Source organism: Dama dama, chromosome 23, assembly GCF_033118175.1.
Source record: "Dama dama isolate Ldn47 chromosome 23, ASM3311817v1, whole genome shotgun sequence".
NCBI lineage: Eukaryota > Metazoa > Chordata > Mammalia > Artiodactyla > Cervidae > Dama > Dama dama.
This window is the reverse complement of record NC_083703.1, coordinates 18,995,020-19,014,829: the sequence shown is the minus strand read 5'-3', so window position 1 is coordinate 19,014,829 and position 19,810 is coordinate 18,995,020. Positions and strand designations below refer to the sequence as shown.

At 37.8% G+C, this 19,810-nt stretch overlaps 1 protein-coding gene across 5 annotated transcripts in view; it reads right to left on the bottom strand.

The window, feature by feature from the left end:
- Positions 1-19,810, bottom strand: part of MASTL (microtubule associated serine/threonine kinase like) — a 48,602-nt gene that overhangs the window by 15,754 nt on the left and 13,038 nt on the right. Inside the window, exons 8-12 of one of the 5 annotated variants that reach the window (XM_061126097.1) lie at positions 18,025-19,170; positions 16,820-16,958; positions 13,372-13,485; positions 13,167-13,268; positions 8,140-10,443 (exon numbers count right to left, since the gene is read on the bottom strand). In XM_061126097.1, coding sequence (XP_060982080.1) covers positions 10,286-10,443; positions 13,167-13,268; positions 13,372-13,485; positions 16,820-16,958; positions 18,025-19,170 — 1,659 coding nt within the window. In that variant the 3' untranslated portion in view covers positions 8,140-10,285. Of the gene's footprint in view, positions 1-8,137; positions 10,444-13,166; positions 13,269-13,371; positions 13,486-16,819; positions 16,962-18,024; positions 19,171-19,810 lie in introns of those variants that run through there. The other 4 variants (XM_061126096.1, XM_061126098.1, XM_061126100.1 and 1 more) reach the window with 4 other exon arrangements.

Here is a 19,810-nt window from a genome sequence, read left to right as displayed (position 1 = left end):
TTTTGCATATAGGGTTATTGTTACCATCTTTTTAAGTTCCATATATATGTGTTAGTATACTGTATTGGTCTTTATCTTTCTGGCTTACTTCACTCTGTATTTTTTTTTTTTTTTACTTCACTCTGTATAATGGGCTCCAGTTTCATCCATCTCATTAGAACTGATTCAAATGTATTCTTTTTAATGGCTGAGTAATATTCCATTGTGTATATGTACCAAGCTTTCTTATCCATTCGTCTGCTGATGGGCATCTAGGTTGCTTCCATGTCCTGGCTATTATAAACAGTGCTGCGATGAACATTGGGGTACACGTGTCTCTTTCAGATCTGGTTTCCTCGGTGTGCATGCCCAGGAGTGGGATTGCTGGGTCATATGGCAGTTCTAATTCCAGTTTTTTAAGAAATCTCCACACTGTTCTCCATAGTGGCTGTACTAGTTTGCATTCCCACCAACAGTGTAAGAGGGTTCCCTTTTCTCCACACCCTCTCCAGCATTTATTGCTTGTAGACTTTTGGATAGCAGCCATCCTGACTGGTGTGTAGTGGTACCTCATTGTGGTTTTCATTTGCATTTCTCTGGTAATGAGTGATGTTGAGCATGTTTTCATGTATTTGTTAGTTATCTGTATGTCTTCTTTAGAGAAATGTCTGTTTAGTTCTTTGGTCCATTTTTTGATTGGGTCATTTATTTTTCTGGAATTGAGCTGCAGGAGTTGCTTGTATATTTTTGAGATTAATCCTTTGTCTTTTGCTTCATTTGCTATTATTTTCTCCCATTCTGAAGGCTGTCTTTTCACCTTGCTTATAGTTTCCTTTGTTGTGCAAAAGCTTTTAAGTTTAACTAGGTCCTATTTGTTTATTTTTGCTTTTATTTCCAATATTCTGGGAGGTGGGTCATAGAGGATCCTGCTGTGATTTATGTCGGAGAGTGTTTTGCCTATGTTCTCCTGTAGGAGTTTTATAGTTTCTGGTCTTACATTTAGATCTTTAATCCATTTTGAGTATTTTTGTGTATGGTGTTAGAAAGTATTCTAGTTTCATTCTTTTACAAGTGGTTGACCCGTTTTTCCCGGCACCACTTGTTAATGAGGTTGTCTTTTTTCCATTGTATATTCTTGCCTCCTTTGTCGAAGATAAGGTGTCCATAGGTACGTGGATTAATCTCTGGGCTTTCTATTTTGTTCCATTGATCTATATTTCTGTCTTTGTGCCAGTACCATACTGTCTTGATGACTGTGGCTTTGTAGTAGAGCCTGAAGTCAGGCAGGTTGATTCTTCCAGTTCCATTCTTCTTTCTCAAGATTGCTTTGGCTATTCGAGGTTTTTTGTATTTCCATACAAATTGTAAAATTTTTTGTTGTAGTTCTGTGAAAAATAACGTTGGTAGCTTGATAGGGATTGCACTGAATCTATAGATTGCTTTGGGTAGAATAGCCATTTTGACAATATTGATTCTTCCAATCCATGAACACGGTATATTTCTCCATCTATTTGTGTCCTCTTTGATTTCTTTCATCAGTCTTTTATAGTTTTCTATGTATAGGTCTTTTGTTTTTTTAGGTAGATATACTCCTAAATATTTTATTCTTTTTGTTGCAATGGTGAATGGTATTGCTTCCTTAATTTGGCTTTCCGTTTTCTCATAGTGTATAGGAATGCAAGGGATTTCTGTGTGTTAATTTTATATCCTGCAACTTTACTATATTCATTGATTAGCTCTAGTAATTTTTTGGTAGAGTCTTTATGGTTTTCTATGTAGAGGATCATGTCATCTGCAAACAGTGAGAGTTTTACTTCTTCTTTTCCTATCTGGATTCCTTTTATTTCTTTTTCTGCTCTGATTGCTGTGGCCAACACTTCCAATACTATGTTGAATAGTAGTGGTGAGAGTGGGCACCCTTGTCTTGTTCCTGACTTTAGAGGAAATGCTTTCAATTTTTCACCATTCAGGATAATGTTTGCTGTGGGTTTGTCATATATAGCTTTTATTATGTTGAGGTATGTTCCTTCTATTCCCGCTTTCTGGAGAGTTTTTATCATAAATGGATGTTGAATTTTGTCAAAGGCTTTTTCTGCATCTATTGAGATAATCATATGGTTTTTATCTTTCAATTTGTTAATGTGGTGTATTACATTGATTGATTTGTGGATATTAAAGAATCCTTGCATTCCTGGGATAAAACCCACTTGGTCATGATGTATGATCTTTTTAACATGTTGTTGGAGTCTGTTTGCTAGAATTTTGTTAAGGATTTTTGCATCTATGTTCATCAGTGATATTGGCCTGTAGTTTTCTTTTTTTGTGGCATCTTTGTCTGGTTTTGGTATTAGGGTGATGGTGGCCTCATAAAATGAGTTTGGAAGCTTACCTTCTTCTGCAATTTTCTGGAAGAGTTTGAGTAAGATAGGTGTTAGCTCTTTTCTAAATTTTTGGTAGAATTCAGCTGTGAAGCCATCTGGTCCTGGGCTTCTGTTTGCTGGAAGATTTCTGATTACAGTTTTGATTTCTGTGCTTGTGATGGGTCTGTAAAGATCTTCTGTTTCTTCCTGGTTCAGTTTTGGAAAGTTATACTTTTCTAAGAATTTGTCTGTTTCTTCCAAGTGGTCCATTTTATTGGCATATAGCTGCTGGTAGTAGTCTCTCTCTTTTTTTTTTTTGGTAGTAGTCTCTTATGATCCTTTGTATTTCAGTGTTGTCTGTTGTGATCTCTCCATTTTCATTTCTAATTTTGTTGATTTGGTTCTTCTCCCTTTGTTTCCTGATGAGTCTGCATAACAGTTTGTCAATTTTATTTACCTTTTCAAAAAACCAGCTTTTAGCTTTGTGACTTTTGCTATGGTCTCTTTTGTTTCTTTTGCATTTATTTCTGCCCTAATTTTTAAGATTTCTTTCCTTCTACTAACCCTGGGGTTCTTCATTTCTTCCTTCTCTAGTTGCTTTAGGTGTAGAGTTAGGTTATTTATTTGACTCTTTTCTTGTTTCTTGAGGTAAACCTGTAATGCTATGAACCTTCCCCTTAGCACTGCTTTTACAGTGTCCCATAGGTTTTGGGTTGTGTGTTTTCATTTTCATTTGTTTCTATGCATATTTTGATTTCTTTTTTGATTTATTCTATGATTTGTTGGTTATTCAGAAGTGTGTTATTTAGCCTTCATATGTTTGAATTTTTAATAGTTTTTTTCCTGTCATTGAGATCTAATCTTACTGCACTGTGGTCAGAAAAGATGACTGGAATGAGAAAATGGTGTTTTTAATACAAATGTATAACTTATAACTTCTCTGCTTCTGCTGCTAAGTTGCTTCAGTCGTGTCCAACTCTGTGCAACGCCATAGCTGGCAGCCCACCAGGCTCCCTTGTCCCTGGGATTCTCCAGGCAAGAACACTGGAGTGGGTTGCCATTTCCTTCTCCAATGCATGAAAGTGAAAAGTGAAAGTGAAGTTGCTTAGTCGTGTCTGACTCTTAGCAACCCCGTGGACTGCAGCCTACCAGGCTCCTCCGTCCATGGGACTTTCCAGGCAAGAGTACTGGAGTGGGGTGCCACTGCCTTCTCCATAACTTCTCTAGGTAGTGATAAAAGTGATGCTAGGTATCTGTAACCCTTAAGATATAAGGGTTTTGTTGCCTGTAATAGGAACCTAACTGCAGCAGCTTGAGTTGTTTTCCTTATCTACAAGGAGTCCAGAGGTAGGAAGTCCAGGGCTAGTGACATGCTCCTGCAGTGCCCTTAGGGACACAGGTTCCGTCTGTGTTTCTGTCCTGTCATCATTAGGGCGTGGGCCTTCTCTTTGTCTTTGCCAAATGACTGCTGTACATGTCGGTCCAATGTCTACAGTCAGTCAGTCAGTCAGTTCAGTCACTCAGTTGTGTCCAACTCTTTGAGACCCCATGAATGGCAGGCCTCCTTGTCCATCACGAACTCCCGGAGTTTACTCAAACTCATGTCCATCAAGTCGGTGATGCCATCCAGCCGTCTCATCCTCTGTTGTCCCCTTCTCCTTCCCCCAATCCCTCCCAGCATCAGGGTCTTTTCCAATGAGTCAACTCTTCGCATGAAGTGTCCAAAGTATTGGAGTTTCAGCTTCAGCATCAGTCCTTCCAATGAACACCCAGGACTGATCTCCTTTAGGATGGACTGGTTAGATCTTGCAGTCCAAGGGACTCTCAAGAGTCTTCTCCAACACCACAGTTGAAAAGCATCAATTTTTCAGCGTTCAGCTTTCTTCACAGTTCAACTCTCACATCCATACATGACCACTGGAAAAACCATAGCCTTGACTGCTCGGACCTTTGTTGGCAAAGTAATGTCTCTGCTTTTTAATATGCTATCTAGATTGGTCATAACTTTCCTTCCAAGGAGTAAGTGTCTTTTAATTTCAATGTCTACAGGCAGGCAAAGAAACGGTAACTTTCCTGGGAGTCTCACAGGACATCCCTTCACCATCTTCTTGGCTAGAACTGGGCCTCATATCTTTGTCTGTAAGAATATTATTTAAAGAATAAAATTGTTCTAGTTTATAGAGATACTAATTTTATAAGTTTTGCCCATACATGGGAAAGGCCATGTCGTTTGGCCTTTAATATGCTGTCCTAAATTCTCTTCATTTTCTTTTCCCCTTCTTAGCTCGTGTTCTCTTGTTTTCACCCTGACCTTCTCTTTCTCTCCATTAATTCTCCTTTCCAATGGAACCACATTTTTCAAGCTGAAAAATGGTAAGTGTTCTTTTCCTTTTTCAAAAGAAACAAAGAACTTTTAAATATATCCATAATACAGGTGAGGTGTAGCCACTGTTGTTTTTTTCTGCCCAGCACCAATTCCCCCTGCTGATAAAACATCACTCTCCTCTTCCTCCCTGTAATTCTGCCCCACCCCAAGCCACAATAATGGGCATGTCACTCAGATCTGGCCCATGTCTATCTCATTCTCCTCTTGACAATCCCAGGGAGGGGCATATGACTATCAGTGAAGCAATAAGAGTTATTCTCCGGATCTATTTCACAGAGTTTGGAGAGAAAGTCTTTTCCAGAATCTTACATAGTTTGAATCATAACAGTATGTAGCCCTTTCAGATTGGCTTCTTTCACTTTGCAATCTACATTTCCTTCATGTAATATCATAGCTTCACAGCTCATTTCTTTTTGCTTTTATGGCTGTGTTTCAATAAAATTTTATTTACAAAACAAGTAGGGGGCCCTATTTGTCCCATAGGCTGTAGTTTGCTGACTTCTGATTTAGGTAATTCATCTCTTTTTAGCACTGATTAATATTCCATTTGTCTGGATGTACCAGTTTATTTATTCACATACTGAAGGACATCTTGGTTGCTTCCAAATTGTAATAATAATGAATAAAGATGCTGTCAACATCTCTGAGTAGGTTTTTGTGTGCTCATAAGTTTTCAACTCACTTGGGTAAATACTAAAGAGCATTGCTGGATTGCATGGTAGTTACCCTTAATTTTGTAAGAAACCATCAAACTGTCTTCCAAATGGAGTAGGAAATGGCCACCCACTCCAGTATTCTTGCCTGGAAAATTTCATGAACAGAGGAGCCCGGCGGCTACAGTCCCTGGGGTTGCAAAATGACTGAGTGACTTTCACTTTACTGTCTTCCAAAGTGGCTGTACTATTTTTGCCTTCCCACCAGTAGTGAGTGGGAGTTCCTGTTGCTCCACATCTTTGCCAGCACTGGGCGTTGGTGTTTTGGATTTTAGCCGTTCTGATAGGTGTGTAGTGGTTGTCTCATTGTTGCATTCTCTTTCTCTTTAAGTTACAGCCTGTAAGGTTATAACTGAGAAATCCTGCAGATGTATATCTTGCCACTTGGAGGAGCCTTAAATAACCAACATCTAAATAAGCCTTATTTAAATAAGGCTTAAATAAGCTAACATCTAGACCTAGGAACTTAGACAAGAGTCAGAAACATTGAGTTCAAGTCCTTTAATCCAGTTAACTCTGAAAACCCTATCCCTATGTTTACATGGGTTAATAAATTTGCCTTCTTACTTAAGACAGTTTAAGTTAGGTTTCTGATACTTGGAACCAGAGTCCTGACTAGTGTAAATGACTTGGATTGTCAGGACTGAGTGCAGGCCCTGAAGCCAGACTGTCTGGGTTCAAATTCTGCGCAGTCATGGAAAGTCCCTTACCTTGTGTTTCAGCTTCCTTAGCTATACGATGTGGATGAAAATATCTCATAGGGTTAATGTATGTATAAAGTACATAGATAAGATATAGTTCGGGATATAGTAAATGCTTTTAAACTGATAGCTACCACAATGATAGTAATACTGGGTTGGCCAAAAAGTTTCATTTGAGTTTTTCTATACGATCTTATGTATCAATATATTGTATCAATAATTGGGTTATTATTTCACTATATTAAATAAAAATCCAAATCCCTTTTGCAGAGATAGACACTGGTTATGTTGGTGCAAATGTACCAATTTTTTTTTTCCCTTTTTAACAAGAGCTAGTCTTTTCATTATCCTCTGGTTACTGTTCCTTCCCTTAAAAAGTGTCATTGATTTTCTGCTCTGGAGGCAACTACTTTCAGCACTTCTGGCTGTTTGGAATTTAGCTCCAAGGTTCTAAATGTGTGAACTGCTACTTTTTGATACTTCTGTTTAGGGAATTATCTGTTTACTTCCACCTACTGAAAATGGAAGATTTCATTTTTTTCCCCTCCCTTTGCAGTCCCAGCTCATGTGAAATAGTTTACTGTTTATCACTTTGTTTCGGAAGGATGTGGTAAAAGATACAGATGAACTCTGTAGATGGAAGGGATGCAGGAAGTGGTGTGGAGCTTCTATGCTTATCTCTAGGGGCACCATTCTCCCAGTGCCTCCTTGTGTTCATCAATGAAAATGCAGGGTGGGGCAGAAAATTACGTTCTCTAGAGAAAGGAAACGGAGTTAATGTTTGATATTGCCTATGTGACTAAGCCTCCATCAGTTCAGTTCAGTCGCTCAGTCGTGTCCGACTCTTTGTGACCCCATGAACTGCAGCATGCCAGGCCTCCCTGTCTATCAGAATCCCCCAAGTACAGGGTTCAGAGAGCTGCTCTGCGTGCAGTATCTTAGTTCCCCAACCAAGGATCAAAACCTTGCCCTCTGCAGTGGAAGCTCAGAGTCTTAACCACTGGACTTCCAGGGAAGTCCCAGAAAATTCCAAGCTTCTAATCATGGCTGGGTCTTTCTGGTGACCACTCCCCCCCACCCTCTGCTCCCCCCATTTGGAAGCCCACCCAGAGTCACTTCATTAGAACAAAAGGCACTGCTATCACCCAGGAAATCCCAGGGGATCTAGGAGCCCTGGGTGAGGAATCAGGGCCAAAGATCAACTGAGTACAACAAAAAAAATGCTCCTGGTACTCTTATCACTTGGGAGATTAAAAGGTTTTAGGGACTCTGTGCTGGGAATAAGAGGCAGAGACCAATATATGTATCTTCTATTATCTCTTATCAGTCTTTTTTCTTTCTCTTTGGATGCTTGCAGTATGTTTTTTCCAGTGTCTGAAATGTCACTGTGTTATATAACTTGGTATGTACAAGAAAGATACCGGTTACAATGCTGCTGTGTAACAAACAAGCTCAGAACTCCTATTCTTTCACCCTTCTCATCCCATCCATCAGTAAGTCCTGTTGGTTCTACCTCTAAAATTGTCTTGAATTCAGATGGGCTGGTCCAGTAGCCTTCTGTTCAGTCTCCCTCCTTTAAACGTTGCCCTGACCCATCCACTTTCCACAGTTAGAAGAATGACCCACACACGGCTGGCATGGTATTAACTGAAAGGAGGCCAGGTGGAAACTGTAAATATTTGCACAGTCTTTTGGACTCTGAGTCTGTTTATAACTGGTTAAAAATAAGATGGTTCTTCCTGACAAATAAGAGTGATCAGACCTGAAAATGGTCTTCAAGATGTTTTGGAGAATAAAAGCAGAGTTTTATACAGCGACTATTTCCCAAACCCCAAATTAAGACAAATATTCTGAGTAGTAGGGTACTTAGGGCCATAGCGATCATTTATTAAACACCATTTAATGTACTTAATGTGTTATTTGAATCCGTACTTGCTATTTATGTACTTCGTGTTATTTGATTCTGACAAAGGTACACCAAAGTAAATGCATTTTCTGTATTTGTTTAACAATTAGTGGAAGTGGGGAGAAAATTATTTTTAATTAATAAAAATTATACATAGTAATGGATGCACAGATTTCTAATGGCAGAGTTATCTGTGTTCTTTAAAGACACACATCCACACAGTTGCCAAAACACTTCCATTTTTTTTTCATTCTTGTTCTGTCTCAAGTTTTTTCTTAATGAGTATCTGAACCCAGAACATCTTGACAGGTGTCTTAAAGGTTTGCGTGTGTGCTAAGTCACTTCAGTCATGTCTGACTCTTTGAGACCCCATGGACTGTATCCCACCAGTATCCTCTGTCCATGGGATTCTCCAGGCAAGAATACTGGAGTGGGATGCCATGCCCTTCTCCAGGGGATCTTCCTGACCCAGGGATAGAACCTGTGTCTCCTGTAGCTCCTGCATGGCAGGCAGATTCTTTACCGCTGAGCCACTGGGAATCCCCAAAGGTTTAAGTTTAGATAATAAATAACTTTGTCCCAGCAGACACCATCACAGGATGCAGAGTTCCAGGTGGCCACTGCTGCACCTGCTAGGGCTGTAACAGCAAACTTTTCTTAACTTTTCCACTTAACGGGCACCTCTCCTGCATTGGAAACAGGTTCACTGCACATCTCCCCTGATCTTTCAGTAATGTTTCAAATTCCTGGTAAGACTGGTGTCCTGGGAAGCTCCTTTCTACACAACACAGGTAGATGATCAGAGTTTAACCCACCTACAGCTTTTTACTGTGAAAGAGCAGTGGTTTAAACCATTTGTGCTTGATTCCAAAACCACTATTTTTTCTGCTACTTGAAAATTCCATGGGAAAAAAAAAAGAAAAGAAAATTCCATGGGAGGATAATCTTAGCTTTTACCTAATTTAAGGGAAAGATGTAATTTACACTAAACAAAGTTTTAACAACTGTATTTTGAACATATTATTGTTAGAAAAGGTGATAATTAGGCGGATTAAACTTGAGTAGTCATTACTAGAACAAGCTCAGTAAAACAGTTAAATCATGGATTCAATTACATGGCACCGATTATTACAGTGTCTCTTTCACTGCAACAGTTCTAAATAGTTTTAACCTTTGTCAACTACATTAATAACAGGATGCTGATAGAAAGTAAAAAAACTCAAGCCATTTTGCAAAATGAGCAACAGTATTTAATATATTAACAGAAAATTTACACATGGTACATTTAAATTTGAATTTTTCTCTTTTGGTGGGTAAGTATGCAGAAAACCTCAATGAATTTAAGATATGACCTGTGAAGCTGAATCTTAGTGTATCTATATTGAAAGGAGTGATGTTGATAGAGAATGTATCAAAGTATGTTACAATTATATTTATTAAGCAAAAGTAAGTTATTTTTTTAAAAAAGAATCAGGCTACTCTGGTAATGCTGCATATGTTTTAAATGAATTATTTAGAAATGTAAACCATCACGTTTTTTGTTAAAATTGAACAAGCTGTTAAAATTGCTACAGTATATCTCACCTAAGCTTTCTACTACTATTTTAAAGTAATCTGTATTGTAGAGAAAGCACCAGAAGCAGCCAACGCAACAAAACTGTATTCATAGCAAAGTGAGGCAAAACCCTAATCCTTTTATTTCTCATTCCCAAAAGGAGTTATAGTACTGAGTGAAGGAATTTTCCAATTGCATTTTTGAGGTCACAATGATAGCTTTACATGATTGCCCTCAAGACTATAGCTTTTGCAGGCAATCAAGTACAGATAAATTACAATAAAATAAAACTATAATGTTTTTGTTGTGTTAACACCAAATGAATGGTAGACCGATATGAACAGATGAGAAAGAAAATCAAGCTCGAGGCTTACTCTTTCTCTAAAGAGGTCATGTTTCTAATAGTTGTACTGAAGCATTAATTTTTATAAAGTGCAATAACAAAATAAATAAGATGAAAAAACCTTTGAAGATCTATTTACAACTCTGAGACTAAGATAAATTACTGATTACATTCTTGATAGCCTTTTTAATGCTGTGGAAGCTATAACATACATGAAAAGCTCGCTGATCCAGGTAAAATAATGATTTTTCCTGCTTAGATCAATCTAGTACTAAGGTGTATGTAATTATGCTAGCTCATGCTATAAGGCAAGGTTAAAGGGAAAAATTTAACAGATTAAAGCTAAAGGCTAAATCCAGATACAGTCAGGTGCTGAGCATTATTCCTGGCTTCAAAATAAGATGTATCTGTTTCGTCATCTGGTTGGGGTATGAATGGCATTTTTTGATGCTGTAGATTTTCCCAATCCACACCACTGAAGAGAGGATGATGTTTCAGCTCTTGGGAAAAAATATCAAACAAAACAATATTATGACACCATTAACTAAGTACTATTGGGTTGGCCAAAAAGTTCATTCGGGTTTACCATCAGATGGTATGAAAGACCCAAATGAACTTCCTGGCTAACCCAATATTTTACAGGCATCGAGGAGAGACTGTTTCATAGGGACCTTGCCCTGGTTTACTATGACCGTTTCACAGACATTTTAAAAACCTATCTTCAACCACACAGTTCCCAACAGCACACGCTGTGTTATTCTGTGTACCGCCTGGCATACGACAGGTGCCTTGTCTGAATCAGTCCAAAGAGTGAATGACGACTGGCCTTAACAGGAGCCTATCTTTCTCATTACCTGTACCTGCAGGAAGAATCCCAGACTTCATGAGATAAGGGAGCCTGGCCTACTTCCTGTTCCCCCATCACTGATCTTAACTGATCAATGCCCCACTTCTTATCTCAAGGCCTTGCTGACTGCTTGGAGCTCAGCATCGCCCGCCTACATAACTTCAGCAGGAAGCTTATCCTCCAGTCCTGTGCTCCATCCTTATCCTTCCTGCTAATTTCAGCATACACACCGATGACACTTCTGACACATTCTTTCTCTTCCCGGTTCTCTGATTTCACTAACTTGCATCTCTACAACACACCGGCCACCCAGCAGTATGGCTACATCTGAGTCTATGGCTTCCACTTACAAAATCACATCTTCACTACATTTTTCTTCTGTTGACTAAAATAAGAATTTGCTTTTTTGGTCACACAGGTATTCAGTTGGTAGACATAGCTCCCCTCTTCTCAACTATTCACTTCATCAGGCAACAGTAAAGATGGCAAAAAAAAAAAAAAAGTGTCAAGGCAGTATGCAAACCAAAAAAGCAATCAAATTTAAGGAAAATATCAGATGACTATGCAGACAGTAGGGAATTGTATGTCTGTGATGGGGCTAGTGGGTTGGAAAAACAGTATGTGTATGTTGGATTTACCATAAACTAAAAGACTGGTAGGAAAAGGATAAAATAGCAAAAGTAATTCACATTTAGAGAATTTGTCTCAATTGTTCAAAATAAATAACTGAACATTGGTTACTTTAGAGTTACTTGTAGTAGTAACTGGAACTGGGATATCTGGATGTGGTATGATGTTTCATGATTCTCTCATTGTATCTCTTTATTTAAACTGCATCTGCAAAGAATTCTAATCTAGGTTAAGATTAACTAAACTGAAGAATAACCCTGTCTGCTTCACTAGGTAAACTATTCATTGAACAAATGAACAGTATCTGAGGTCTGGTAAGAATGTACTAAGCAAATTACAGTGCAGTGCAGCCATTTTCTAAACAATGGTTTCAAAATTTTGTTATGATTGACATTTGATAATTTTCTGTTGTAGGGACTGTCTTGAGCATGGTAGAATGCTGAGTGAACCCGTGGCCTCTACCTACTAGATGACCCCAACTGCTGTGACAACCCAGAAATGTTTCCAGACAACACCAAATGTCCTCTGGGGAGCAAAATCATTCCAGAGGAGAACTGTTGCTTTAAAGCAATTTTTAATTTCATTATTACTATTTTTTGGTCACACTATGTGGCATGTAGGATCATAGTTCCCCGACCAGGGATTGAACCCGTGGCCCCTAGAGTGGAAGCTTGGAGTTAACCACTGGACCACCAGGGAAGTCCCTTAAAGTAATTTTAGAGCTGAGTTTTCAAATGTCTGCATCCTCACTTTACACCGGTTTTTGCTCAAATTCCACTTGTCAGAAATCTTCATGACCATCCAGTCTAAAAAATACATCTTTTGCCTTCACTTTGTACCCTCTCTGCTTTTTCTTTGTGTAGTTACTACTGGATGGCGTTATGATTATATCTGTCTACTTCCTGTCTTTCCGCTAGAATGTAGTTCTAGAACTTAAGGACAGGAGTTTTAGTCTGGTTCATCCCTAGGTTACCTCCAGTGCCTCAAATAACAACACTGACACCTAGAAGTCACTCTATAGGGTTTGTTGATCTGATTAGAGGGAAAACTAGAAGTAGATACAAATGACATACGACTAAAGTCCATTTTCTTAATATACTGTACTTCACATGGAAGTGTATTTTGAGACATAAGTGCTTAGCTGTCTCTATCTATACCGTGTGACAAAAAGAATTTTAAGGCAACTGCTAATGAGATTTACTGGAGTTTCAAAATTGGAGTTTAAAATTAATTCGAGTTTCCAGCACGGGAAAAAAGCTTTGAATGGGTCACGATGAGCCCATTTTGTCTTCTTTGAGGCATCTTAGCTGTGAAGATAATGCAACAAGGGGCCAGAGTACATAAAAATACTTGTCAATCAATAATGATGTCAGAAATGAAGCAGTAAGAAATCATAAAACAGGAAGTTTTGACTAAAAGAATTTCCTATATTGGTTGAGGGTTAACTTTATCAGGCTCCGAAAAACTTAAAGACATTGACAAGATGAGATTGTTTTGAGAACCTGCTTGAGAGTAATAAAATTCAAGACTGCAACCTGATTGCACTGAATTTTAATGTTCTGAATAAGGACAAATATATCAATGAATACTGAGAGGGCAAAAATAAACTGAAAGTTTAAAACCAACTGAGTTTAGCTGTCAGATTATCAGTAGTATTATATTAGAACTTGATATTATTAACATTCATCCCTGAAGCAAATCAAGGGTAAAAGTCACGGAGATTTGGTGACTAACCCCAAACCTTACCTTTCATTCCTGCTCTCTTTGTATCATCAATGGTTAAGAGTATGTCCACAGCACTTTGAGCATTATCAGATAACTTTTCTTCACCTTCAGGCCAAGGGATATCTACAAATACAAATTAACATGTTCATCATTGGTCAAAAGAACAATACGCAGAGATAAATGAGATAAATGAATCTATCTTCATAGATAGGAGAAAAAGAATCACCTCTTTTCAGAATATTCTGGAATACTTGCTGTGGTGTTTCATCATTGAAAGGGGGAATTCCTGTTAGAAATTCAAACAAGCAAACTCCAAGGGCCCACCAGTCTACTGCAGGACCTGGAATTTAAGAGGAAGCAGCTGAACTTGCAAGCATTTTCTACAAATGTTTGATCAACTAAAACACTAATATGTTTTTATCTGGGCACAATGAAGGCCCAAAGACTTACTTCCTAAGGTTTTCCTCTGGCTCTTGAAAGTACAAAACCCCAAATTACCTTCCTTTAGGCAGTGTGGTAATTATTTTCTTGGAAAATAACAATTTTATTATTTTTATTTATTTAAAAAAACTTTTTGCCATACCAAATGGCATGCAGTATCCTAGTTTCCCAACTAAGGATTGAACCTGTACCCCCTGCATTTGGAAGTGCAGAGTCTTAACCCCTGGACTTCCAGGGAAGTCCTGAATATAGAGGTTAGATTAACAATTAACGTGGCTATTAAAAAAAAAAAGTTAAAGTTATCTTTTGCCATTTATTAATTACTTCCAATATTCTGGAGACTTACTTTTATGCTAAATCCTAAAACACAACGAAGGAATGCATTTAATCTAAAAATTATTCTTTAAAATTAGAGTACTCCTCAGTTTCAAATCAGGAAATAATAACATTCGGATGATTCTGTATCTACTTGTTTTACAAAGGAAGGAGATGAGGTAGTAATATTAATGCTAACTGGAGGATAACCTCGTGACTAGGGAAGCCTTACTTACAGGGTGTTTTCATGTTGCTTTACTCTTTTTAAGGACGGAGGGGAACAAATTAGTTTAACAAAAAAAACATTTAGACTATAGCTTGAGGAGGGAATTAGAAGATAAGTCTTAATAAGTAGGTAAAACTGACTTCTAAATAAAACCTTCAGTGAAAGCATCATTTCTATACAAAGATTTTTTTAATTTTTAATTTTTGGGCTATGTCATGAGGCTTGTGGGATCTTAGTTCCCCAATCAGAGACTGAACCCAGGCTTTGTCAGTGAAAGCACCAAGTCCTAACCACTAGACCACCAGGGCATTCCCTGCAAAGATTTTTTTTTAGATGTTTATTTTAAACAAGACCTTATAATCTGGTTTATACTTTTGCTTAGTTATGTGTATGAAGGAACAAAATGTTTCCTAAGCAAAAGTTAATTTCAGTCCAAAAATGATTAACTTCAATATAAATTTAGAGTTGTGATTCTAGTCTAGAACTAAATTTGTCTGAAAATTAACTCTTTAAAGTCAGTTTCACAAAATTCATTACTGTGGTTAAGCAAATACCACAAAAACAAACAAACAAAAAAGCCTCCAAAACAAGAAACAATAGGAAAGCGTTGTGGATTCTTCCATTAGAAAAAATAATTGCATGCATTTCGAATACCTTTCCATCTGCAAGCCACATGATCCCATTTTCCTATGGAACACAAGGTACAAACAGTCTACAGGCTTCTATCTCTATTGTAATCACTATAAAAACACACAAACCACCTCCATTAGTAGGCCTTTTAAGCAGCACTGAGAAAGAATTATTTCAACAGATTAGATAACCAAATACAGGAAAGTAAGAGGAAATCAGGAAAACCCTGCATTTTAATTTATTTACTTAGATTAGAAATTAGAACCCTTTCCCCAGCTCAGCCAAAAATGTACTCATGTCAGAAACATACATGACTTCTCCATGGATATGTCATACATACCCATACATTTGAGTCAGAGTCTAAAAAGATCACGTATTGTGATAAATCATATTATCAATTATAAAATAAATAGCTAGAACTATAGAACAGAGTTGTTTTACACAACTGGCTTTCTAATTTACAATCCACTTCTATAATTTGTATGCTAATTACTCTCTATTTTCTAATAATAATGGAATGGAAGGCTTAGAAAATTCAAGCCCTTTTGTAGCTATTAATTTTAATATTTTTATCAAGCCTATTTCTTCAGTTGTAATAAAAAAATTCCACATGCCGACACTTGTTTTCACAGAGAAGAGCAATCTCTCTGGATGTCTTCTTGCTCAGAAGAGTTCATTTTGGTATTTCATGGGATAAGGATAAACATGTACACGTTGTGTGCATGCTAAGCTGCTTCAGTCATGTCTGACTCTTTGTGACCCCATGGATTGTAGGCCACCAGGCTCCTCTGTTCATGGGATTCTCCAGGCAAGAACACTGGAGTGGTTTGTCAGGCCCTTCTCCAGAGGATCTTCCCAACCCAGGGATCAAACCTGTGTCTCTTACGTCTCCTGCACTGGCAGCTGGGTTCTTTACCACTAGCGCCACCTGGGAAGCCCATTTTGTATTTCATAAGTGAGCTGAAATTAGGAAAAATTTTGCATGCAATGTGATCTAGTTAGACTTTGACTATTCAGATAAGTGTGCTTTGCCATGTTCCTTTATGGAGAAATTCACTCACCTGAAGTCAGAAATCCTGCATGTAAGAAAACAGGAGTTAGGTACATTGTTTGAAAGTTTTAAGTTCATTCTTAAGTTATTTATTGAACTAGAAACCAGGTAGTGTGCCTGACACAAGAGACAAAAGATGAAGAAGAGAGCTTTTCCCAAGTAGAAAACAGCCTACTCTGGGAGCAACAATTCAGGTAATTTTACTACCAATATAAGAGAGCTGAAACAAACATATCTATTAAAAGACGCTATGGAAACTCAGGCTGGGGTTCCTAAGTCCCTTTAGCAGTTAGAGAGCAGGGAATTGTTATTGTTGTCTTTAAAATGATAAATTGCTCTCTATTATTTATTTTAAAAACTATGTGTCAAGTTACTTTTATGGGAAATAAAAATTTTAGAACATTTCACTAGCTAGCTATAATAAATAGATGTCCTACTAAAAGAATGGCAAGATTTTATCAAGTAAACCTTGCCATCTGAGGTTTCCATTCATACTGTATTGATTTGAGAAAATGTATAAATGATAATATAGGAAATGAGATAGCAAAGCCGTCCAAAAGGGACAATGTCCAAAAACTAGTTAAGTGCCCAGAGGAACTTTTATTTCTGTGTTGCTTTTTGAGGGATGGTTCCTATCTGGCTGGACCCTTCTGGTGAGGGTATAGTGAGTGCAGGCTCTGAACAGGAAGAGGCATCTGCAGACTGAACAGAAGCGCAGGACTAACTTTGTATTCCCGAAACCAGACAAGAATAGACCTGGGAAGACATTTAGAACAAAGACAGTGGAGGGAGTGGAAGGTGGGGCTTCTCTGGATCACTGAGACTGAACCAGCAGGCTGAGGAGGAATGGCTGCGTGTCTTTATTTACTATAATAAACGCCATGTATGTGAGAAAAAGAGTACTGCACCATCTCATCTAGTTTTACCTTAGGTAAAGAAATTTAACACACTTTATCTCAAAAGAAACGATAATGACAGATACTTGAAAAACTCAAGACGTGTGTGCCTTACCATGGGCCCTGGCTAACAGCAGCTCTGGCGCGAGGTAGTCCGGTGTCCCCAGGATTCGACCGTCGTCCACTGGGGCTGCCCCTCTTCTCACACTCTTTGGAGTTCGGTATGGAGTTTCTGATTTGACCTGATTTGGGGTCTGCTAATTTCAAGAGTTTAAGGCACAATAAATATCTTCATTCCTTTCACAGTGAACAGAAATGCTTACACCAAAGAAAAGCTAGGCTGCTGGGCATGGAAAATAGTGAAATCCTTGATCAGCTTTGGAAATGGTCTCAGAACTAATTATGAAAAGTCTTACTTAAAAAATCCTAATGATAATAATGCAATTCAATTGCTTAGCTAACACCAGTTATTTCAATAAGATTTGGATATGCAAGAAACAATGAAAAAAATCCATGAGAAAAATTTATTGATAGGATGGATCAATACAAGCTTACAAAGTGTCCTGGAGGGAGGCTACAGCTGAAAAATGACTGAATTATTAGGACAATGCGTAAGTTTGAACTATATGCAAATAACCTTTGGTGGCAACTGGCATTTATGTTTTTAAGATATTTTGTTGTCTCACAAGGACTCAGTTGGACCAGCAGGACAGGTGGCAGACACAGGCTCTGAAGGTAACAATTTCTAAGTCCCTCACTAAGCTCTAAATAGAAAACTAAAGTCTTGTAACCTTACAGGTGTGCACTTTCTATATTACAATGTCTCTCCAAAGGAAGAAAAAAAAAGAAACTTTGGGTTTAAAAAGATAACGGTTTAGGGACAAAAAAAAAGATTTTATTTGATTTTTCAACTCTTTTCTACAAAGAAAAGAGATCATCTAAATGTGTCCTTAGAAGGCAGTAAAGTAGATGGATTTTAATTTTGTATCTCAGAATTACTGTGATCAAGTGAAAATGTGATTGTAAATATGTAAACATGTGACATATAAATATGTGAAAGTATGCAGGACAATACAAATGAAGGAGGCACTGGAATTAAAAATGATAAACACTGCTACCCGCTTCACCTTTCTATACTAAAACCTCCACAAAGCCACAGATTTCCAATAAGCAGAACAAAACCATTTGATTAATATTATATAGTCCAGCTGATAGGCAAATGTCTGGCCTTCATAGTTTATTTTTCTAAAATCTAAAGGACCACACATTAGCAAGTGATAACATACCTGATACAGCATGGAGTATCCAGTGATAACATACCTGATATGGCATGTAGGATCTTTCTTTCTGAGTAGGGGTGATAGCCGTGGGATATGACCCACTATAGGCACACGAAATATCCATCACATCTAAAGAAGTGACGCTCATCTTAGAAGGTTCGGAGCTATTGGAAGCATTAATGTGACTGTTAAAACTCCGAAATGCCACAGCATTTCTTTTAGAGGTTAATGGTTTTAAGACCTCTGAAGAAGGAGCCAACATTTTTTGGTTGCTGTCTTGGATGGTAGGACACTCAACACCTTTTGGCAAGGTACTTTCTTGGCAGCTGGGTGATACAGGAAGTAGGTCTTCAATATTTGACTCTTCCAAAGAGGATTCTTTGATGTTTTTATCTGGATCTAAAGACTGCCCTCCTAACGGACTTTCCATGATGGAAATTCCAGGAAAAGATGAATCAGAGTCCATGTGAATACTTTTAGGAGTTCTATCACCATCAGAACATAGGAAACTAGAACTTAAGTAGTCCTTCTTACTATTCTTGTCACAATCGTCATCCAGCTCACACATAAGGTTTTTTTCTATCATTGGGACAGACGATTTTTCTGGGGTTTGGTGTTTATCAATAAAAGAATTGCCCACATTCTCTTTATTCACACAGTCATTTTGCTGATCTCTGTATACCAACAGCTTAAGGTCCTGGACTTCAACTGTCAGGCCTGTCCTTTGATTTGCATAACAATCTGTCATTTCATTATTACGCTCATACTCAAAGCAACTTTTTTTATTTGGTATAATTCCCTGACGAGGACTGGAGTCAACTAATTCGAAAATTCTTTTACAACTTCTTTTCCCAAGGTGCTCTTCAGTCATCCCACCAGAATCCACAGCCCACTGTTTTGATTCATGGAGACCAGACTGGTTTTTGTCAGCAGTCACATTGATACTATTTACATCTAGTTGTCTTGCTTCCCAAGAAACTTCCCCTGAAGAACATCTTTTAGCATGGTTAACGTAAGAGTTTCCAGTGGCAGGAACGACACTGCTGCCGTGAATGGGAGAAAGAGCTAACTCAAGGTCCCTTTCATTGAAACTTTTGGTCTCCATGGCATCTACAGATTTTGTGCATAAAGGCTTTTCAACTGTATTCCAACTCATCATTGTGGAGCCTGCTGCAGCGTCACTTTCCTAAGAGGGAGGAAAAAACACTTAAAAAATTAGGGGACGTCCTTGGTGGCCTAGTGATTAGGACTTAGTCACTGTAATGAAGAAAATCATATTACTGAGACTAAAGAGCAGAGTTCAATTTATTTTATCAAGTGGAAGGATTTTTTTCTTTGGGTATTAACAGAATTCTAACCTAACATTTTGCCCACATTCTATATAGGAAAGGCTATCATATTTTTAGTTCCTCTCAGCTTTAATAGCTTTAAAAAGCCCAGAACAGAATACATAAATTAAGTAAAATGACTTTCAGTATCTATTCACTTGGCAAGCAATCTCCTTAGAATAGATACTTTTAAAGACACACCCGCATCAACCTTTGTGGTCTAGAAGTTATTTCTGATTCAGAAGAGTTACCATTCCATTAAATGATAAGCTGGCAGTAAACAGTTATAGAAGGACGTAGTATAAGTTATAAAATAAGACAAAGGTTAAAAAAACTCAACAATCTAATGTCTATGTTAGGGCAGGGAATTTTAAAAAAGTCTATCTAGATGCCTAGAAGCCAAACATTTACTATTAATATACTGCAAAAGTTAAAAATTTGGAGGACTTCCCTGGTGAACCAGTGGTTAAGACTCCATGCTTCCAATATAGGGATCAT